General features: G+C 47.5%; 1 protein-coding gene across 4 annotated transcripts; it reads left to right on the top strand.

Moving 5' to 3' along the window:
- Positions 1 to 13: 13 nt before the first annotated feature.
- On the top strand, positions 14 to 21760 carry F12 (coagulation factor XII). Of its 4 annotated transcripts, XM_043465777.1 has the most exons (16): positions 3504 to 3649; positions 11582 to 11780; positions 13358 to 13486; positions 13853 to 13910; positions 17017 to 17116; positions 18087 to 18157; positions 18442 to 18552; positions 18675 to 18806; positions 18956 to 19060; positions 19222 to 19393; positions 19495 to 19679; positions 19778 to 20009; positions 20260 to 20396; positions 20492 to 20641; positions 21200 to 21345; positions 21435 to 21760. In XM_043465777.1, exons 3-16 carry the CDS (start codon positions 13430 to 13432, stop codon positions 21600 to 21602), a joined length of 1824 nt encoding a protein of 607 aa, XP_043321712.1. In that variant the 5' UTR covers positions 3504 to 3649; positions 11582 to 11780; positions 13358 to 13429; the 3' UTR covers positions 21603 to 21760. The 4 variants fall into 4 exon arrangements, with proteins under 4 accessions (XP_043321714.1, XP_043321712.1, XP_043321716.1 ...); XM_043465779.1 differs by lacking the exons at positions 3504 to 3649; positions 11582 to 11780 and adding an exon at positions 14 to 150; XM_043465781.1 differs by lacking the exons at positions 3504 to 3649; positions 21200 to 21345; positions 21435 to 21760 and adding an exon at positions 21051 to 21189.
- The last annotated feature ends 1508 nt before the right edge of the window (positions 21761 to 23268 follow it).

Genomic DNA, 23268 nt, shown 5'->3' on the forward strand with positions numbered 1-23268 from the left:
TCTGCGGTGGGGTTCAGCCCCTACGTTCGAATTTCAGCACCTTCGTAGGATACCGAACTGCCAATTAGGGTCGAGCCCTCCTCGGGGACAGCAGAGGTGGGATCTCTGGATCACGCCCCAGACACCTGGCATTTGATTGGATGAACGAAGGTCAGTCATTCTCAGCAGTGCACTCTGATTGGGCCACTCGGTGTGGGTGTGGTCCCGTTGGTTCACCCTGGCTTTTCCAGGGTTTAAAGGGGATGCGTTTGGCATTCTAGGCCTTCTGCGGGCCGGCCTCAAACGAGTTCGGTCAGTATGTCCGTCAGTATGCTTTTGGGTTGGCCCATCCTGGAGGGCGCACATCGGAGTCAAGGAGAGGCCTAGAGGAGGCTGGCGGCCTCCCTAGTTGCGACCCGACCTCCGGCCTGCCCACTGCGGGCGCCCCCGCCCTGCCCCCACAGCCGGATGTTGTGATTTCTCTCCACCCACACGGCTTCGCCCGCCCTCGGCCTCTGCTGCCTTATAAGGCAGCGCTACCACCCCAAGCCGCAGGCATGAGCTCACACCCATTATACAGGTGGGGAGCTGAGGTCCAGTGGCTGGCTTCAGGCCTAAGACTAGGAAGAAAACAAGGTTGAAATTTTACAGCTAATCAACACCTTCTAGTTCAACATCCTACTCCCTCCACCCTCACTTCACACACCAGGAAACGGAGGCTTGCCCAAACTTGCAAGTAAAGCAAAGCCAGATTCAACTAGGCTTCTCTGGTTCCTATCCATTCATTCATCCAAAAATGCAGAGCACATATTTCGTGCCAGGCACCGAGCCAGGAGCTGGGGAATACAGTAGTGCTAGCAAGATAGTCAGTCTCTCTGCCTACCTGCAAGGAGGATCAAGATGGTAATCCTATGAGTAAACAAATAATTGGGGTGGTCTGAGAGAATGATAAATGCTATTAAGACAGTAAGACAAAATAGTGAAGGGAATTGGTCTCAGGGTGTGACATTTGAGCAGATCCAACCACCCAAAGATCTAGAACAGAGTTTCAAGCAGAGGCAATAGCAAGTGCAAAGCTCTGAGCCTAGAGTAAGTTTGCTATGTTCAGGGAACAGGAAGAAGGCCTGTGTAGCTTCTGAGCCCAAAAGTCTGATATGAAATGAAAGAGCAGGGATTTAAGTAGAACCTGGAAGGCTTTGCAAACCATGGAGAAGAGTTTGTTTTTCTTAAGTGAAATGTGAAGCCTTTGAAAGATTTCAAAGCCTTTTAGAAGATTACTCTAGCTAGTAGACTTTCAAGGGGACAAGAATGGAGACAGAACAAGCAGTTGGGAGGCTCTAGAATTCCAGGAGACAGGGGATGATGACTTGGACTGAGAAGGTGGCAGTGGAGATGTGGGGAAATGCATGGATCTAGGATACTTTGGGGACTAAAGATAAGTACCTTGAAAGAAGGAAAACCAGTGGTCAGTAGGACAAAGGACAGGTACCTCACCCACTGAAGGCTGTCATGTCCAAGTGAGACCGGAGAGTTAAGTGAGAATGTGCAGTTTTCAGAGGTAACTGGTGTGGGAAGGAAAGAGCTCTGGCAAGAGGCAGTACATGTTCAGAGTTCTATCAAGGAAGGTGGTGAGAGCTCATACATTTGGCCCCTGAGGGCAGAGCACTGAACTAGAGTTTCAGGTGCACATTGGGGTATGCATGATGAGGGGTGGGGGCAAGAAATGAGGCTCAGGCCTTCAAAAGAGGCCTGAATTAGGGAGCTTCTTGGAAGCTCAGCAAGTTTAGACTTCATTTTGAGGGTAGTGGGGAACTGTCCAGAGTGTGTTAAACCAGGAAGTAGTTTGATCTTATTTGCTTACTGTGTGCCATGCTAGGGGTGGGGTGAAGGGTCAGGAGAGAGAGGCTTAGGCTGTCTTGTAAACACCTATTATTTTGGTGCCCAGCATCTGAATACCCCTCCACTTTAGGAGGAAACCTATAAAATGCAGAGGCAGACCCTGTTCTCCACTAGGGAAATCAGAGAAGAGGCAAAATTTCCTCTCCAAGGTCCCTAGTACCTGGAGCATGTTTCCAATGTTTGCAAGCAGGTCTTGGAAATCCAAAGCAAGTGATTCATATCAGACATTAGAGGACCACTGAGGGTTCATTGTGGTGACAGTAGAAGAAGAAGGGGAGGAGGTCGAGGCAGGCCTTAGGAGGGTAGGTGGATTCAACAAAGCACCCAGTCAGTTCCTTGTCTGCCTCAGTTACCCAGAATTGGCTTCATTGTTGAGAATCACGTATCCTGAGTAAGGGCTTTCCTCATAGCTCAGTCGGAGAAGGCAATGGCAACCCACTGTAGTACTCTTGCCTGGGAAATCCCATGGACAGAGGAGCCCAGTAGGCTACAGTCCATGGGGTTGCTAAGAGTCGGACACGACTGAGTGACTTCACTTTCATGCACTGGAGAAGGAAATGGCAACCCACTCCAGTATTCGTGCCTGGAGAATCCCAGGGACGGGATTGGCCATCCCAGGGTGGGCTGGCGTCTATGGGGTCGCAGAGTCGGACACAACTGAAGCGATTTAGCAGCAGCAGCAACATAACTCAGTCAGTAAAGAATCTGCCTGCAATGCAAGAGACCTGGGTTCAATTCCTAGGTTGGGAAGATCCCCAGGAGAAGGAAATGGCAATCCATTCCAGTATTCTTGCCTGGAAAATCCCATGGACGGAGGAGCCTGGTGGGCTGCAGTACATGGGGTCACAAGAGTTGGACATGACTTAGCGACTAAACCATCACCACCATCCTAAGTAAGACAGGCAGGAGGTCCTTTTAAGAGGAACTATTAGAGAGAGGAATGATACCCTGTGCTGGGGAGGTGGCCAGGGGGTGCAGAGAAGTGATCATATTGAGAGCTATCATGGAGATGGGATGAATAAGACCTGGCGACTGATAAGAGATAAGGACAGGAAGGTATCTCACACAACTCCCAGAATCTGACTCTTCAACCCATTCTCTGCTGCTGCTGCTGCTAAGTCGCTTCAGTCATGTCCGACTCTGCGCGACCCCATAGATGGCAGCCCACCAGGGTCCACCATCCCTGGGATTCTCCAGGCACAACCCATTCTCTATCTATGGCCAAAATGATCTTTTTATTTATTTATTTTTTCAAAATGATTTTTAAAAAGGGAGATCAGGGGACTTCCGTAGTGATCCAGTGGTTAAGAATTTGCCTTACAGTACAGGGGAGTCAGGTTCAGTCCCTGGTCAGGGAACTAAGATCCCACATGCCACGAAGCAACTAAGCCCTAAAAGCAGCTATTGAGCCCAAGTGCCACAACCACTGAAGCCTGTGTGCCTTGGTCCGTGCTCCACAAGAGAAACCACCACAATGAGAAGCACACAGACTGCAACAAAGAGTAGCCCTTGCTTGTGGCAACTAGAGAAAGCCTGCATGTAACAACAAAGACCCAGCACAACCCAAAACAGGAAAAGACAAATGCAGTGAAAGTGACGAAAGATAATGAAATGTCATCCTCAAGTCACTGACCTGTGTCAAGGCCTACATGATTGGGAACTGAAGTCTCTGGCCAACCATCAAGAAGAACCTGAAGTCAGTGGCTTTATGAATGAACTTGGAAATGGACCCTCCCCCAGTTGCACGATCTTTGAAGTGCCATAAAGTGAGGTATGCCTGTAAATGTTTGTAATTTAAGTTGCTAAATTTGGGAGCAATTTGCATCTCTTATTAGCTTCAGTAGATAACTAATTCACTTCCCATTACACTTATAAATAAAACCCAAACTGTTCCCCATGACATATTAGGGCCCAACTTGATCTGGGCCCATGTAGCTTTCCAACAATATTTCATACACCTTTCTCTCCTGTCACACTGTGGAGCTGTGTTGTCCAATACAGTAGCCACTGGCCACGTGTGCTATTTAAACTTAAATTAATTAATGAAAATCCAGTTCCTCAGTCACACTAGCCAGTTTTCAAATGTTCAATAGCCACATTTGACTAATGGCTATAGAATGTTTCCATCATCACAGAAGTTCTGATAGGCAGCACTCGTCTGGAGGAAGGAGAGGCTTCCATTTGTACAAAGGTTCCATGGTGACAGCCTGAACAACTGGGAGAAAAATGATGCCACTAAGTAAGGAGGAATGAAGGATGGTGGGCTGGGTACCTTCTGACCCCCTAAACTTGTCTTTGAATAGGTAGGTCTGCCACTTCTTGAAATCTTCCTTCCAAGTCCCTGCTATGAAGAAGGGCTGTCTATGTGTGTCTGTGTGGATCCAAGCCCTTGTGAGCAGGAACTTGATAGTTTCTCCCTTCTGATCCCGTAGATGCTCCAGCTGTGGGAAGACAGAAACCTGAGTACCTTTCTGCTCTGATCCAAAGCAGATGATAAGGGACCCAGATGTTCAGGAGGAGCTGGGCATGTGTGTAGAAACTGCTAAAGTGGGGGTAGAGATGTCCACATGGAAAAGTTTCTTTCTTTTTTTTTTCTTTAAAAATTTTTCTTTCTTTTTTTTTTTTCTTGTTTCTCTTTTATATTCTTTCTAGGGAAAGTTTCTTTGTAAACTCCTATAGACTGAGCCCCAATCATATGCCAGCTTGGCCCTTTCACATGAATTCCCATTCAAGCATCTCAACAAGCCATGCTTGTTGGTCTGAGTGCCATTCCCTCCCTAAAGAGGTATGGTAATCAAGGTTCAGGAAAGCTGAGCACCTGACCCAGTGATCACACTGGGGGTCAGTGGCCAAGATGGGATTTGAAGTTTTCCTGATTCAAGTTCACTGCTATTTTTTCCCTCCAGTCCCTACTTCTAAGATCATTGTCCTATTCTTTAGGGTACTGACTTACAGAGCTGATCACTAGGGGTTTTGTTTTCTTTTGTTTTAGGAACTTGATGGTAACAACGGATAAATTCCTGCTTGCATCAGTTAGGAGTTTTTAATTGCAACTAAAACTGGCCAAGGTAAAAAAAAAAAAAGAAATTTATTGATTTAAGTAATTTAAAAGTATAAGTCGTGGTTCTGATTACAAGTGTCATTGCATCTCAGGTCTCAAATTGCGTCACTCAAAATTTGTCTTTCCCATACCCTGACTCAGCTTTTAAAGTGTTATCTTTATCTCAGCCCGTTCCTGAGATGTTAATGGCTGCCAGCAGCTTCAAGCTCACTTCCTACCAACAGGGCTACTTTTATAGAAAGAGAAAGACTCTATCTTGATTCTAGCAAAAAATCCTGGGGTTGCCTCTCATTGGTTTGATTTGGGTCAGGTGTTCCCTTTGAACCAATCACTGAGGACAGAAAGAGGCAGTGTTCTTTTTTTTAATTGTGATAAAGTCTTTATTTTAAGAAAAAAATTAAGTTAAGAAAAAATTTAATGTTTCATTTTACAAAATACACCTGAAAGAAAATCACAGTATAAAGAAAGTTTTAAATCAAGGTGTCGCCAATTCCTGCAGTATTAGTAATGTGTCTCAATTTCCAAAAGTAACTTCTAAAGAGCTTAAATTTAACCAAAAAAAAATTTTAAATGAAAATAAACTAGAATGAATAAACATGAGAAACATTCTTCTCTGAATTAAGGATCTAAGCATCTTGAGTTTTCCAAAAGAGGCACTGTTCTAGTTGGCCAGGCCTGGATCACATGTCCACTCCACCCTCAGCTGAGGGAAAGGGTAAGCTTTCTCCAGTCCACTTGATGGAAGGGGGAATGGGCCCCTCCCCAAAGGAACATTGAGGGCTCTTGCTAGATAAAGGGAGAATGGATGCTAAAGAAGGGAAATGACAGATGTCCACCAGAGGTTCTCAAATTATGTTCCAGCACTGTTGATACCTTGATTTTTCTGGAAGTCAAAGAAAGAGGCAGTAGGAACGGAGAGAAGTGGAGGATTTTGAGAAATATGTGGGTAGTGTAATGAACAGAACTTGAAGCCTGGTTAGACTTGAGGGATAAGGGAGAGTGAAAGCTTTTGTCTAGAAGCACTGGAATATGACTCTAGCTACTTATACAAAAGGGAATTTATATCATGGGAATGCCCTCAACGGTTCATAGCATCAGCTAGAAGGAATACACTTGGAAATAAGTAGGAATAAAGGACCACTAGAGGACCAGAATGTAGGAATTACAACTGTGGTTGTCTACCTAATGTCTATTTCTTCCTCTTTTGCAGAGTCCTAATTCTGTTCCTGTGGCCACATGACCTGCATGTCTCTGACTTGGCTCCAGGGTTGATTGGCCTAAGAGAGTTATAGAGAACCCCTTACCCTTGCTAGAGATTGGTTAGGAGTAGCAGATAACCCAGTTGTGGCCACTGAGCCACGAGAGGAGGTCTGCTTTGGAATTTTGGGGAGGGAACTTTCCTCATTTATAAGAATGATCTAATGGAAGGGAAGGTCCTTCTTCACTGGAGTTTAGACATGATTCTTGGAGCTGTGGTAGTCATTTGGTGGCCATGAGGGAATCAGCTTGAAGTATGCACACTGAGGACCATAGTAAACAAAAGAAAAAAGAACTTGGGTTCTTTCTTTCTTTTTTTTTTTTTTTGAGTATAATTGCTTTACAATGTTAGGTTAGTTTCTGCTGCACAAGAGTGTGAATCAGCCAAGAACATGGACTCTTGATGACATTGTTAAACCACTGAAAGCTCTGTTCCTGGAGCCCTTCCACTCTAGAGCTCTTATGATATGAAATGATAAATTTAAATTTCCTTGCTACTTAAGCTTGGGTTTTGGAAGGCATCCTGACTTATACCATGGAGCAGGGACAGTCTGGCCAGGGTACAGTTGGTGAAATGGCAGACCTCCAACCCTGGCACTTTTCACCACCCTTGCTTGTGTGGCCTGTTCAGGATTCAGAATCCTGGGAGTGAGAGCCTGTTGGCCCAGTTTAGGTCTCTCTGATTACCTTAATGTAGGGAGAGGGTGATCTAGCCCGTTAGGCTTCCATAGTGGGAAGTGGTCACTGGAAATTACCCTTCCCCCACACAATAGGGAAGTTGTTGTTGTTCAGTTGCTAAGCTGTGAAGAACAACTCCCTTATTGTGTAAGGGAAGGGTAATTTCCAGTGACCACCTCCCACTATGGAAGCCTAATGGACTAGATCACTCTCTCCCTACACTAACATAGTCAGAGAGACCTAAACTCAATCAATGGGTGCTCTCTCCCAGGATTCTGACTCTTTGCAACTCCATGGGCTCCTCTTTCCTCCACTGTCTCCTGGAGTTTGCTCAAACTAATGTCCATTGAGTTGGTGATGCTATCTAGCCATCTCATCCTCTGCCGCCCCCATCTCCTTTTGCCTTCAATCTTACCTAGAAGCAGGGTCTTTTCCAATGAGTTGGCTCCTTGCATCAGGTGGCCAAAGTATTAGAGCTTCAGCAACGGTTCTTCCAATGAATATTCAGGGTTGATTTCCTTTAGGATTGACTGGTTTGATCTTGCAATCCAAGAGACTCTCAAGAGTCTTCTCCAACACCACAATTTGAAAGTATCCATTCTTTAGTGATCAGCCTTCTTTATGGTTCAACTCACATGTTCATACATGACTACTAGAAAAAACATAGCTTTCACTATATGGACCTTTGTTGGCAAATGATTTCTTTGCTTTTTAATATGCTGTCTATGTTTGTTGTAGCTTTCCTTTCAAGGAGCAAGCACCTTTTAATTTCATGGCTGTAGTTACTGCCTGCAATGATTTTGGAGCCCAAGAAAATCAAATCTGTCACTGTTTCCACTGTTTCCCCATCTATTTGCCATGAAGTGATGGGACCAGATGCCATAATCTTCGATTTTTGAGTGCTGAGTGAAAGACAGCCAGCCTTTTTGCTCTCTTCTCTCACCCTCATCAACAGGCTCTTTAGTTCCTCTTCATCTTCTGCCATTAGAGTAGTATTGTCTGCATATTTGAGGATGTTGATATTTCTTCCAGCAGTCTTGATTCCAGCTTGTGATTCATCCAGCCTGGCATTTCCCATGATGTCTTCTGCACAGAAGTGAAATAAACAGAATAACAATATACAGCCTTGTTGTATTCCTTTCCCAACTTTGATACATGTCCTGTTCTAACTATTACTTCTTGACCCAAGTATAGGTTTCTCGGGAGACAGGTAAGGAAGTCGATACTCTCATCTCTAAGCATTTTCCACAGTTTGTTGTCATCCACACAGTCAAAGGCTTTAGCATGGTCAATGAAACAGAAGTAGATGTTTTTTGGAATTCCCTTGCTTTCTCCATGATTCAGTGAATGTTGGCAATTTGATCTCTGGTTTCTCTGCCTCTTCAAAACCCAGCTTGTACATCTAGAAGTTCTTGGTTCACATACTAGGCTAAAACCTAGCTTGAAGGATTTTGAGCATAATGTTGCTATCATGTAAAATGAGTGCAGTTGTACAGTAGTTTGAATGTTCTTTGGCATTGCCCTTCTTTGGGACTGGAATGAAAACTGACCTTTTCAGTCCTGTCACCACTGCTGGGTTTTCCAAATTTGCTGGCATATTGAGTGCAGCACTTCAACAGCATCATCTTTTACAATTTGAAATAGCTCAGCTGGAATTCCATCACCTTCACTAGCTTTGTTTGTGGTAATGCTTCCTAAGGCCCACTTGACTTCACATTCCAGGATATCTGACTTTAAGTGAGTAACCACACCCTCATGGTTATCCAGGTCACTAAGACCTTTCTTGTATAGTTCTTCTGTGTATTTTTGCCACCCCATCTTAATCTCTCCTGCTTCTGTTAGGTCCTTGTGGTTTCTGTCCTTTACTGTGCCCATCTTTGCATGAAATTTTCCCTTGATATCTCTCATTTTGTTGAAGAAATCTGTCTTTCACATTCTAATGTTTTCCTATATTTCTTTACATTGTTCATTTAAGAAGGCCTTCTTATCTCTTCTTGCTGTTCTCTGGAACTCTGCATTCAGTTGGGTATATCTTTCCCTCTCTCCCTTGCATTTTGCTTCTCTTCTTTCCTCAGCTATTTGTAAAGACTTCTCAGACAACCACTTAGCCTTCTTGCCTTTCTATTTCTTTGGGATGGTTTTGGTCACTGCTTCTTGTACAGCATTATGAACTTCCATCCATAGTTCTTCAGGCACTCTGTCTAGCAGATCTAATCCCTTGAATATATTCATCACCTCCACTGTATAATCATAAGAGATTTTATTTAGGTCATACCTGAATGGCCTAGTGGTTTTCCCTACTTTCTTTAAGGTAAGCCTTAATTTTGCAATAAGGCACTCATGATCTAAGCCACAGTCAGCTCCAGGCCTTGTTTTTCCTGACTGTATAGTACTTCTCCATCTTTGGCTGCAAAGAGCATAATCAATCTGATTTTGGTATCACTCTCTGGTGGTGTCCATGTCCATGTGTAGAGTTGTCTCTTGCATTGTTGGAAGAGGGTGTTTGCTATGACCAGTGTGCCCTGCTTCATTTTGTACTCCAAGGCCAAACTTGCCTTTTTTTCCCAGGTATCTCTTGACTTCCTACTTTTGCATTCCAATCCTCTATGATGAAAAGAACATTTTGTATGTGTGTGTGTGTGTGTGTGTGTGTGTTAGATCTACAAGGTGTTGTAGGTCTGCATAGAACCAGTCAACTTCAGCTTCTTTAGCATCAGTAGTTGGGGCATAGACTTGGATTACTGTTATGTTGAATGGTTTGCCTTGGAAAAGAACTGAGATTATTCTGTTGTTTTTGAGACTGCACCCAAGTATGGCATTTCAGACTCTTTTGTTGACTATGAGGGCTATTCCCTTTCTTCTGAGGGACTCTTGTCTACAGTAGTAGATATAATGATCATCTGAATTCAATTTGACCATTCCTGTCCATTTTAGTTCACTGATTCCTAAGATGTCAATGTTCAGTCTTGCCATCTCCTGCCTGACCACATCCAATTTACCTCGATTCATGGACCTAACATTCCAGGTTCATATGCAATATTGTTCTTTACAGAATCAGACTGTACTCTCACCACCAGACACATCCACAACTGAGCATCGTCTCTACTTTAGCCCAGCTGCTTCATTCTTTCTAGAGCTATTGTTAATTGCCCTCTGCTCTTCCCCAGTAGCATATTGGATCACAGGCTTGTCACGGCAAAGGGACTTGTGTAACTCAGTGAAGCTATGAGCCATGCTGCGCAGGGCCACTCAAGATGGATGTATCATAGTGAAGAGTTCTGAAAAAATGTGGTCCACTGGAGGAGGGAATGGCAAACCACTCCAGTATTCTTGCCTGGGTAACCCTGTGGACAGTATGAAAAGGCAAAAAAGACATCATGCTGGAAGATAAACCTCCCCAGTTGGAATGTGTCCTATATATCCTGGGGGAAGAGTAGATGGCAATAGGGGTGGGTTGACCCCAAATATGAGCTTCCCAGGTGGCACTAGTGGTAAAGAACCTGCCTGCCAGTGCAGGAAATTTAAGAGACATGGGTTCAGCCCTTGGGTCGGGAAGATCCCCTGGAGGAGCACATGGCAACCCACTCTGGTATTCTTGTCTGGAGAATCCCATGGACAGAGGAGCCTGGTGAGCTACAGTCCGTGGGGTTGCAAAGAGTCAGACACAACTGAAACAACTTAGCATGCACACACAACCCCAAATAGAAACTAGCAGACTAGAAGAGGAGGGGGGAACAGATGTCGAACATCCAAATACTCATGAATATCCACCTCTGGTCCCAGCAGACTGGTTGTCTCATCTCACATTCCATATAAAGCAACCAGTGCTTACCGTATTCTCCATCTGCCATGCCACATTCAGGCTTCTGTGAAGCTGTAGTACTTGCCTGCCTGGAAGCCCTTCTCTTCCTTTCCCACCTGCAACTTCCTATTCTTTGTGACGATGTGTTTAAAAGGCCCCTTCCATTTGGAGGGAGAGCTGGTACATCAGATGGAAGGAGCCAGTATGGGACCAGTTCTGGGCCACAGACTGTATTCAGGAACTGAAATCAAGACCTGATGAAGGTGCTTTCACCTTAATGAGTCGTCTATACATCTCACGGTTTCACTTTCATCATGGTCTTATTAGCCATTACTTCCACTTTTGAAAACAAATTGTTGAAGTGGTGCCTCTACTCCCGCCTTCCTGTTGCTGTGTTTCTGTCCCAGGAAATCTTCCATGACCTGCCTCTCTTCCATCAGAATCAAGAATTTGCTATATTCTGTCTTCACTTCATTTCCCACAAATTACTTTGGACCAGTCAGGACTTCTTTGATTGAAAATGATGGAAGTCCATTCAAATTGATTTTAATTGGTACATGTAACTGAGAGTTCTTGAGGCTATCTCTAGTTTTAGGATCCAGATTCTCAAACAAAATAATCAATAATCACTCTACCTGTGTTATCAAATGCTGGGTAGCAAATAATCCTAAAATTTATGGCTTAAAACAACAAAAGTCAATGAGGATTTTCACAACTTCAGAGGTTCAAGAATTTAGGAGCTGTCTAGCTGGATGGTCTGGCTTGAGGTCTCTAATGAGGTTGCAGGCCAGATGCTCGTTGGGGCTGCAATATCCATGTCAAAAGTGTTCATTCACATGACTGTCCAATTGGTGTTGATTGTTGGCTGAAGACTTTACTTTCTTCCCTCATGGGCCTCCCTGAAGGGCTACTTGAGTGTCCTCGCAGCATGGCAGCTGGCCTCCCCCAGAGTGAGTGATCCATGAGACCAAGACTGAAACTGCAATCCCTTTTATGACCTGGGCTCACAAGTCAAACATTATCATTTCTGCCATATTCTGCTGGATACAGAAGAGCTCTGACCCAGTGTAGGAAGAGACTATTCAAGGTCATGAATTCCAGGAGGTGAGGGTCTATGGGTACCATCTAGGAGCTTGCTTCCTATAGCATTCTTCCATCCTCCCTTCCCTGTTTGCTCTGCTATTCCTATATGCTTCATTCTCAGGCAGGCATATGTATGCCTCCCCAGGCAGTGATAGAGATGGCCATCAGCATCTCCAGGATTGCATTCTTAGGGACTCCAAGAGGAAGAAAGTACTTGTATCCTAAAAGTTCTGGTGAAAAGTCCCAAGGCTGACTCCAATTGGCCAAACTTGTGTATGGCTTATCCCTGAACCAATCCCTGTGGTCTAGAAATACCATACTCTGATTGGCCAGACCTAGGCCACACCCCCAGCCCTAGAACTGAAGGTAGAGTGGGCAGCACTAGAGACTCATGGAGGGGATGAAGGAGGAATGATTTTCAAAGGAAAAATCAGGGTATCCTTACTGAACCAAGATAAATGGCTGTTAGGAAGGAAAAATAATACATGCTGAACACATCTCCCTTCCTTGTGCTCCAATTGCATATTTTAGCACTTCTTGGTTTAGTAATTTTGGTATTTTTTCCATGGGATCATTTACTTACTTTGTAGGTAGAACTCTAAGATGGCCCCCAAGACCCTGGTGTAAGCATACCTTCTCCCAGTTATTTAATCAAATTCTAATCTAGAGGCTTCTGTACAAGAATGCTATGAATATAAGTAAGGTCCTAAATCACTTGACCTTAAGAGAGGGAGATTTTCCTTAGTGGGTCTGACCTAATCAGATGAATCCTTAAAAGGGACAGGGTTCTTCCTAACAGAGGAAATTCAAAGGGTGAGAAAGAGTCAACATGGCAGAGATTCTCTGTTGTTGGCTTGGAAAATTGAAGGGACTCTATGGCAAGAAATGCAGGAAGCTTCTAGCAGTTGAGGGCAGCCCCTAGCTGATGGCTTGCAAGGAAACAGGGACCTCACTTTTTATAAATGCGAAAAACTGAATTCTGCCAATGACCTGAATGACCTTGGAAGGGAATTTTTCCCCAGAGCCTCCAGAGAACTCAGCCTTGAACTCAGTTTTGTGAAACTGAGCAGAAAACTGAGTCACGCAGTGTAGGACTTTAGACCCAGAGATTTGTGAACTAACTATGGGTATTATTTTAATCTGCAAAGTTTGTAGTTAATTTTAGACAGCAATAGAAAATGAATACATTTCCCCATTGGAGAAGGAAATGGCAACCCACTCCAGTGTTCTTGCCTGGGATATCCCATGGACAGAGGAGCCTGGTGGACTACAGTCCATGGGGTCGCAAAAGAGTTGAACGTGACTTGGCAACAAAACAACAAGATACTTCCCCATGGACTCTCAGATTCCCAAAGTAGGGAGCTTCTTTTGGATTTCCTTACCCTCCTCATCCCCAGTAGGCCTGGAAATGAGGCAACCTCTCTTCCTGCTTCCAGTTCTACTATCTGAGAAAGATGGGGGGAGCCCCACTCCTTATTATTCTACTGCCATCCACTAGCTCCCGGCTTTACCATCCTTAGGGGTTCATCAGGGAAACTCTTTGCTTGACTTCCCATAAACAGCCTAGAAGGGCAGCTCAGCCAATCTCTGCTCCCCAGGCCTCAGGGACCTTTGACCAGTTCTATTGATCTGGACTCCTGGTCAAGTGGTTGGACCAACAGAGAGACGCCATGAGGGCTCTGCTGCTCCTGGGGGCCCTGCTGGTGAGCCTGGAGTCAACGGTTTCGGTGAGGACTGTGGGAACCAGGAGGGTTATACTGGGATGGCCCTGGTGGGTTCCTGTCACAGCTTTGGCCTCTGACCATGACCTTTTGGCCCAGGAGACTGGAAGTCCTGTTTGGAAAGACGAGGCAAACCCATAAGGCCCAAGTAGAGGAGAGAGAGAATAGACAGACTGGTGGCTATCAGAATGTGGCCTGCATTTCTGGGGGAGAGGGAAATTGAGGAGACAACAGGAGGAGTGAAGAGGGGTCCAGGCCTTTGGAGGAAATCTCTGCAATTCGGGGCTGTAAGAGGAAGCTGGGGACTAGCATGGGACGGGAGCAGGCAATGACTTTCTGGCAAAATTCCCTCTCTTCTTCTCTCCCTTGTAGACTCCACCTTGGAAAGGCCCCAAGAAGCATAAACTCACAGAGAGTGAGCACACAGTGGGTAAGTAGCCTGGGACCACCTCCAGAGAGAGCCTCGGACAGGGATGAGTCATGGTAGGGGTGTGCAGATTGTTAGTCTCTGGCCCTTGGAGTAGGAGGGAGGATCCTGGGCACTCTTCACTCTTACCCCCGGAGTTGTCTGGCTGGCATTCAGACCTGGGTGCATGCTATGTGTCGAGTCTTGTGCAAGTGGGTGTTGCAGACCCAGAGTGATAGTGAGCTGTGTGCTCCTTGAGGGCAGGTCGGGGCTGTATCTGAGTGCCTGGCCCAGCCCCTGCTCTTCTTCCTCAGCTTCCCAGGCCTGTCTCATCCTTTCCTCTTCTAGATGTATCTCACAGGCATCAGGCAGGCCACACAAAGGCCAGGGCCCTTGACAGACAAGAAAGGACTGAGAGCAGGGCCTTAGAGCCCAAATGCTTCTGAATCCCAGCTTCATCACTCATGGGCTGGGTGGCTCTGGGTCAGTGACTTGACTTCTCCAAGCTTAAATTTCCCCACCTGTAAAACCAGGCTGGTAATGGTAAAACTCTTAAGGTTGCTGAGAAGAAGAAATGAGTCATTTATCCTAGTGAGACATTCAGCCCACATTTTGGTGCATGGTAAATGCTTAAAATATATTGACTTTTATTATCAAGTTTCCTTTTAGATGGGGGATATCTGCCATCTCCCCCTAGCTCCCTATTGTCTTTATTCTTCTAGACACTAAATATTTACCTAGAGTTGCAAACTAGAGCTTGCTCTGGTAAGCCTGGCCTGGTGGGATGAGACACAGTCCCTCAGCATGGCCCTGAGGCCCAGCCCAGCCAACCCTGACTACCTCATCTCCTCTCTTCAGCACTTCGCACCCAGCCAAATGGCTCTCCTCCCTCTAGCCTGACCCAACCTAGCTGCTCTGTCCTTGCCTAACCACCAACTTAAGGTTCTCCATTCCATCTGGGCTTCCCTTGTGGCTCAGCTGGTAAAGAATCTGCCTGCAATGCAGGAGACCTGGGTTCAATCCCTGGGTTGGGAAGATCCCCTGGAGAAGGGAAAGGCTACCCACTCCAGTATTCTGGCCTGGAGAATTCCATGGACTATACAGTCAAAAAGAGTTGGACACAACTGAGCAATTTTCACTTGCTGTTTTTTCATTCCATTTGCATCTTAAAGATCTATCTCAAATGCTTCTCCCTCTTTCTTTATTATCCTGTCCGTGATTTGGCCCTCAGCACAAGTACCACTATACCTTTAAGGACAAAATATGAGCTGATGTATATCAAACACAGACTCTCAATGTTTTACAGACACAATCTCATTTAAGTTTCACAACACTCATTTGAAGTATATACAGTCAATTCTCATTATTCCTAGCAGTCGTGTTCTATAAAGTCACCATGAATACTGAATTAGCAAAAACCAAACCATTACTCCTAGAGAAAATATAGGGTTAGGTTCCTGTGAGCTCTGGTTACATTTTCATCAACCATCAATACATAACCTTGCCTTATATGTGATTTTGTTTAAAGACACTTTACTTAATAGATGTTGTTGATTCATTGATATTGAGCTCATGGCCAGCGGCACTATTAGCTCACACCTGGATGAAGCTTATCTAGTCCGAAAATGTCCTCTGTGATATACATCACAGCCCTCTTGTGCTGTAGGAACACTGGACCACACTCCAGCACTCTACTTGGCAGCCATTTTCAAGCAAAATCATTTACCAAAAGCACAAAATTTGAAAATGTGGCACTAAATAGAGTGTGAAAAGGACCCTTATTTTCAGTAGGAGCTGAATAAGAAGCAGAACATCACTTCGTTTGACCTTAGCTGGGAATGTGCACTTCGGGTGACTCAAATTGGTCACCACTCTGTACATGTCTACAAATGATTGTGAAAGCACCTTGAGTATTGGTTTGAGGTTACAGATAAGTTTTAGTGAGACATGTAGATAAGCAAACACAGAAGCTGAATAATGAAGCTCAACTGTACTATTTTTTAAAAATTATGATAGCAATATTTTTATTGTAAAAACTACAGAAGTTACAGAAATAGAAGAGAAGGAAAAGTTACCCACAATCCACTATCTTCCAAAAACCACTTTTACAAATTTTGGAGATATCCTTCTAGATTTATTTTTTTATGCATATGTAAAAATACTTGTAAAAAATAGGACATGCTGTTTTTTACTTACTTTATTTAAAATTATGAATATCTTTCTGTACAAATAGACCTATATTGTTTTTTTTTTATTGTGGTAAAATACACATAACATAAAATGCTCTACCTCAGCTATTTATTTCTTTGGCTGCACTGGGTCTTTGTTGAGGCACATTGGGACCTCCCTAGTTGCAAAACCTATGACTTAGAGCACAGGTTCAGTAGTTGCAGCACTCAGGACTTAATTGCCCCACAGCTTGTGGGATCTTAGTTCCCTGATCGGGGATCGAACCCACATCCCCTGCATTGACAGGTGGACTCCTAACCACTGGATCACTAGGGAAGTCCCTATCTCAACCATTTTTAAGTCGAGTTCAGTGGTATTAAGTATGATAGTATTGTTGTGCAATCCTTACCACCATCCATCTCTACAATTCTTTTCATCTTGCAAAACCTAAACCCTTCATCTTAACTATGTATTATTTTTGCCATTTTAGACATGAGGCAAGTAAGGCTCAGAATGGTCAAGTAACTTCAACATTCAGCAAGTATTTATTAAGTGCCTGCTTTGTGGCAAGCAGTCTTCTAGGCCTGGGGGCTGCAGATTTGTCCGAAGTCACCCAGTTAGTAGTTGGTGGAGTCAGGAGTCCACTCCAGCTGTCAGACTCCAGACCCCAACTCTTAAGCAGGATGTGGTCTTGAAGGTAGGGCTTCCCAGGTGGTACTAGTGGTAAAGAACTTGCTCGCCAATACAGGAGACATAAGAGACACAGGTTCAATCCCTGGATCCTCTGGAGAAGGGCATGGCATCCCATTCCAGTATTCCTGCCTGGATAATCCCCATAGCGTGCACGCATGGTCTTGAAGGTCTTTTCAAAGGTCTATCCTTCTTCCAACCAGACTCTGAGGGTGGTCCTTGGTCAATGGGGGCACAGGGAAAGGCATTAAGGAGTGTGTTATCCTTACAGTTCTCACTGTCACCGGGGAACCCTGCCACTTCCCCTTCCAGTACCACCGGCAGCTGTATCATAAATGCATCCACAGAGGCCGGCCAGGCCCCCGACCTTGGTAAGACTACCCACAAAGGGCTGGAGCAGGGGCCTTCTGTGGACTCTGCCCAGCCTTCTGTCCAGGGAACCCTGCTTGAAGAGAGGGGGTTGTGATAGGGGAGGTGAGCTTAGCCTCTTGGGCAGAGCAAGGAAGCCTCATCTCTTTCTTTTATTTATTGAAGTATAGTTGATTGACAATGTTGTGTTGGTTCCAGGTATGCTGCAAAAGGATTCAGTTATATATATATATATACGTATACATGGGCTTCCCTAGTGGCTTAGCTGGTAAAGAATCCGCCTGCAATGCAGGAGCCTGGGTTCAGTCCTTGGGTTGGGAAGATCCCCTAGAGAAGGGAAAGGCTACCCACTCCAGCATTCTGGCCTGGAGAATACATGTGTGTGTGTGTGTGTGTGTATGTTATTATAAGACGTTGAAAATAATTACTTGTGGATGGGGAACACATGTAAATCCATGGCTGATTCATGTCAATGTATGGCAAAAACCACTACAATATTGTAAAGTAATTAGCCTCCAACTAATAAAAATAATTGGGAAAAATAAAAAATAAAAAAATAAAATAATTACTTGTGTTATACAGTAAATCCTTGTTGCTTATCTATTTCATGTATAGTAGTTTCTCTCCATTAATCTCATATTCCTAATTTATCCCCTCCCTTTCCACTTTGGGAACTGTAAGTTTGTTTTCTATGTCTGGGAGTCTGTTTCTATTTTGTACATAGATTCACATGTATTATTGTTTAGATTCCACATGTAAGTGATAGCATATAATATTTATCTTTATCTGACTTGCTTCACTTAGTATACTAATTCCCTAGGTCCATCCATGTTGCTGCAAATGGCAATATTTTATTCTTTTGTTATGGCTGAGTAATATTCCATTGTGTATGTACCACCTCTTCTTAAACCAATCATCTGTTGATAGGCACTTGGGTCACTTCCACATCTTAAGTTTCCTCTCTTTCTACAGGTGTGCTACCACCCCCAACTTTGAGAAGGACCAACGATGGGCATACTGCCTGGAACCCAAGAAAGTGAAAGGTGCCATACAACCTCTGGAGTGACCCAGGGCCCTCTCCCCACCCCTAGCTCCTCTCCTGGGTATCATCAGACCCAAAATACATGGGATTCTGGGCCCACCTATCTCCTTCTCCCCCAGAGGGAGAAGTTCTAAGAGTGGGTAGCCTCATTTTGCAGGTGGGTAAACTAAGGCTTGGAAACTTGGAGGGCCAAGGTCAAAAGACAAGCACGTTTGGGTAGGGACTTGGCCCCCATCTGTCCGACTCCGGCTCCCTGCTCTTTCTCCCTCTGTGTCCATCTCTCAGACCACTGCAGCAAACACAATCCCTGCCAGAAGGGAGGGACCTGTATGAACATGCCCGATGGCCCACACTGCATCTGTGCAGATCACCTCACTGGGAAGCACTGCCAGAAAGGTGAGGAGATGCTGAGGCCAGGGATGGGGGCACTGGGCAACAGGGGCAGCCTCAGACCCACTGGAGAAGTCCTGTGGATTCCCGGAGACTTGGCATGGTTCCTCTTCTCCTTTTGTCCCCAGAGAAGTGCTTTGAGCCCCAGTTTTTCCAGTTCTTCCACGAGAATGAAATATGGCATAGGCTTGAGCCAGCAGGTGTGGTCAAGTGCCAATGCAAGGGTCCGAATGCCCAATGCAAGCCACTGGCCAGCCAGGGTGAGTAGACTGGCTGGGAGCTGGGCAGGGACCAGAGTGCACGGTGAGGAAGAAAGGCTGGCAGGAGGCCAGGTGGTGTGCCACTGTAAGAGGGAGCTCTCTGAGCCCTCTTTGGGCCTAGGGATGACTCAGAGTGCTCCTTCTCCCAGTCTGCCGCACCAACCCGTGTCTCAACGGGGGCAGCTGCCTACAGGCGGAGGGCCACCGCCTGTGCCGTTGCCCTGCTAGCTTCGCGGGACGTTTGTGCGACGTAGGTGAGTTAAGGTCTCTAGGAAGCGGAAGCCCCACCCCACGTGGGAAGGACTTGCAGAGAGGGAGGAGGGGGAGTGGCGCCGTGGGTGCGAGGGCGGCTGGGGGCAGGGGGGAGGGGCCAAATCATCACCTAGCGGCGGCGGGGAGCCTCCTCTCTCCCCAGATCTCAAGGCGAGTTGCTACGACGACCGCGACCGCGGACTCAGCTACCGCGGCACGGCCAGGACCACGCTGTCCGGAGTACCCTGTCAGTCGTGGGCCTCCGAGGCCACCTACTGGAATGTGACCGCAGAGCAAGTGCTGAACTGGGGACTGGGCGACCACGCCTTCTGCCGGTGCGCGCGTGGGACGCGGCTGGAAGTCCCCTTCCGCCCCAGGGCCCTTCTAGGGCTTCTCACGTTCAAAACAGCGCCTCCACCTCACCTCGTGGTTACAGGAACCCCGACAACGACACCCGCCCGTGGTGCTTCATTTGGAAAGGCGACCAACTGAGCTGGAATTACTGCCGCCTGGCACCTTGCCAGGCCACAGCTGGGCACGAGGTCTTCCCCTTGCCCTCGCCGTCGGCTTTGCAGAAACCTGAGTCCACGACCCAGACCCCGCTTCCATCCCTGACTTCAGGTAGTCGGAAGGGGTCGAGCGGAGAGGGCGCGGGACGAGCTATATTCCAACCGATCGACCGTGGGTCTCCAGGTCCTCAGCCTGGGCTCTTCCCACAGGCTGGCACTCGCCGCCCGAACAGCCGACTCTTCTGGCCGGCGCAGGCCCCGGGGGCTGTGGACAGCGGCTCCGCAAATGGCTGTCCTCGCTGAACCGCGTCGTCGGAGGACTGGTGGCGCTCCCCGGGGCGCATCCCTACATCGCCGCGCTGTACTGGGGCCAACATTTCTGCGCCGGCAGCCTCATCGCTCCCTGTTGGGTGCTGACTGCGGCTCACTGCCTGCAGAACCGGCGAGTGTCCTCGAGCTCAGCTCCCCGCCCGGGACCCCCCTAGCGTCTCTCTCCTCTGCGCCCAGCTTCCGCGCGACACCTGAACTCGTGCCCTACCTCTCTGCGTCCCCGCCCACCTTTGCCCCCTTCTCCCTTTCAGAGCTTCCCAGGAGGAAGCCAAACCCTATTTGGGGGTTCGGAAGAAGGGGGCTCCCGCAGGATGCCTGTGGCCCGCTCTGAACGCGCTTTCTTTTTCCGACGCTGTCCCCAGACCTGCGCCGGAGGAGCTGACCGTGGTGCTCGGCCAGGACCGCCACAACCAGAGCTGTGAGCAGTGCCAGACGCTGGCAGTGCGGGACTACCGCCTGCATGAGGCCTTCTCGCCCATCACCTACCAGCACGACCTGGGTGCGTGGAGGAACGCCCGCGGGGATCAGGGGAAAGGGTGTGCAGAGCTCGAAGTCCGGGCGTCCCGGTCTTACGCTTCTCCCCGCGCGGGTTAGCTCTGGTGCGCTTGCAGGAGAACGCGGACGGCTGCTGCGCGCATCCGTCGCCTTTCGTTCAGCCAGTGTGCCTGCCGAGTAGCGCCGCCCGCCCCGCCGAATCCGAAGCCGCAGTCTGCGAGGTGGCCGGCTGGGGTCACCAGTTCGAGGGTAGGCAGAACGGCTGGAAGCAGGAGGGAGGCTTCTGGCCACCGGGGTAGGCAAGAGAAGCCTGCAGGTAGACAGGTGGGGCCTACCTGGTGGATTGTGGGGACGTGCAGGGCCCCTGTCTCTGCAGTCTGCTTCTCCAAGGGCTTGAAATTCACTGTTGGGGGAGTGGGGGAGTCCCCAGAACTCCTGTGGCGAAGCGGGAGAGCCGCACGTTCTCTGGGTTCCCTCTGGGCACTGGGCTGCAAGGGCTACTAGAACGCTGACCCTCGTTGGAGCCTCAGGTGGGTTGGATGGGGAGCAAGGTTTTGAGCCACTGGATGGGAAGTGGGGGTGGGGTTCAGAAGCAGTCCTGTTTCCTCCTGGTCGGTTCTCATCACAGCTCCTCTCTGGCTTCCTGTCTATGAAATAGGTGTTAAAGGCAATTCATTCCCTCCCGGGCTTGCTGCGAGGAAGACAGGAGATTATAGCGGGTTTGAAAGAGCCTGGTAAAGCCAGGTCCATGGTCTGGGCGTCAAGCGGACTCTGGAGGGGTGTGAGGAGGGTGCTCTCGGTTCGCAGGTGGGGAATATTCCAGCTTCCTGCAGGAGGCTCAGGTGCCGCTCATCGACCCGGAGCGCTGCTCCGCCCCCGACGTGCACGGAGCAGCCTTCACCCGCGGCATGCTCTGCGCTGGCTTCCTCGAGGGCGGCACTGATGCGTGCCAGGTGAGCCTGGGGCCCGCTTGGCGCCCTTCCCCAACCCAGTCAAGGGCGGACACCAGCCAAGGACGCTGAGCCGCGTGTTCCCAACCCAGGGTGACTCCGGAGGCCCTCTGGTGTGTGAGGATGAGACCCCTGAGCGCCAGCTCATCCTGCGAGGCATAGTCAGCTGGGGCTCAGGTTGCGGCAACCGCTTGAAGCCGGGTGTGTACACTGACGTGGCCAACTACCTAGCCTGGATTCGGGAGCACACGGCTTCCTGACAGCCCGGCGACTGTCTTTCCCTTCTGAGCAGTTCTGGAATGGAAGCGTGGCTGACGCGGGGGATTATGGATAGCCAAGATTGTTTTCCATTCTCCCCAGCGCTTCCAGCCCAGGGCCGGGCATGGCATAGGCACTCAATAAAGTGCTTTTGAAGATGCTTGAAAGGTTCAGGTCTTCAAGGTCCTCCTGGGAAACGCCAAGACAGTTTGTGCCCTATGCTTAGTTGCTCAGTCTTGTCCGACTCTTTTGCAACCCCATGGACTGTAACCTGTCAGGCTCCTCTGTCCTTGGAGATTCTCCAGGCAAGAATATTGGAGTGGGTTGCCATGCCCTCCTCCAGGAGATTTTCCCAACCCAGGGATCGAACCCAGGTCTCCCGCATTGCAGGCGGATTCTTTACCCAAAACAGTATACCGGTACTCAACTTCTTCAGACCCAGAGTACAGAATCTATTGAGATCTGATGCAAGATTTAAATCCATGTCCAGCTGATATTTACTAAGTCACACTGTGTACCAAACCAGTGCGAGGTGATTCCATGAATATGAAACTAATATTTTAAGTTTACAGGAGTTCTCAACCTTGACTGTACATCAAATCACCTTGGGGAGCTTTTTGAACCTATGCCCAACATCCACCTCAGGTCAACTAAATCAATATTTCTAGGGATGGGGGTGGGTGGCCGGATGTTTTTTAAAACTCCCCAGGTGATTCTATCTGCAGTGGAGGTTGAGAACCATGGTTAGAGGTACTTAATATTAGGGAGTTCCCTGGCAGTTCAGTGGTTGAGACTCCATGCTTCCAATACAGGGGGTGCAATCCCTGGTAGGGAAACTAAGATCCTACATGCTGCTACCAAAAGATATATATATATATATATTTTTTTTCACACACATATATATAAAGTACTCAACATTAAAACAGTGGTGTGAGCTCTTAAGGCTGCTGGCGTGGAAGCCCCTTCTGCTGCTTCTGCTGCTAAGTCGCTTCAGTCGTGTCAGACTCTGTGCGACCCCATAGATGGCAGCCCACCAGGCTCCGCCGTCCCTGGGATTCTACAGGCAAGAACACTGGAGTGGGTTGCCGTTTCCTTCTCCAATGTAGGAAAGTGAAAAGTGAAAGAAGTCACTCAGTTGTATCCGACTCTTAGCGACCCCATGGATTGCAGCCTACCAGGCTCCTCCATCCATGAGATTTTCCAGGCAAGAGTACTGGAGTGGGTTGTCATTGCAAGGAAGCCCCTTACCCCTGCCCCAGTTCTCACTAGGGCAGTGGATCTCGAAGTGTGGTTCCTGGACCGTCAGCAGGGAACTTGTTAGACACACATTTTCTCTGGCTACATCCCACAGTACAGGATGAGAGAAAATCTGAGTTGGGACCCAGCAATCTATTTAACAGCTTTCCAGGAGATTCTGATACTCCTCATGTCTGAGAACCACATTCTTTAGGATTGAATGGTTATCAGGCCTGAGCGGTCTGGCTGTCCAGACAGGGCACCTTTCTTTTTGTTTTTAAAGTCATGTATGCAGAGTACATCATGAGAAATGCTGGGCTGGAAGAAGCACAAGCTGGAATCAAAATTGCTGGGAGAAATATCAATAACCTCAGATATGCAGATGACACCACCCTTATGGCAGAAAGTGAAGATGAACTAAAAAGCCTCTTG

The sequence above is a fragment of the Cervus canadensis genome, chromosome 4 (genome assembly GCF_019320065.1).
Source record: "Cervus canadensis isolate Bull #8, Minnesota chromosome 4, ASM1932006v1, whole genome shotgun sequence".
NCBI lineage: Eukaryota > Metazoa > Chordata > Mammalia > Artiodactyla > Cervidae > Cervus > Cervus canadensis.

Excerpts from the sequence above, each read along its gene's own strand:
- F12 (XM_043465779.1), top strand. The coding sequence starts at position 13,430 with ATGAGGGCTCTGCTGCTCCTGGGGGCCCTGCTGGTGAGCCTGGAGTCA. Across the intron at positions 20,397-20,491 it reads CACCTACCAGCACGACCTGG|CTCTGGTGCGCTTGCAGGAG; the intron begins GTGCGTGGAGGA and ends CGCGCGGGTTAG. Across the intron at positions 20,642-21,199 it reads CTGGGGTCACCAGTTCGAGG|GTGGGGAATATTCCAGCTTC; the intron begins GTAGGCAGAACG and ends CTCGGTTCGCAG.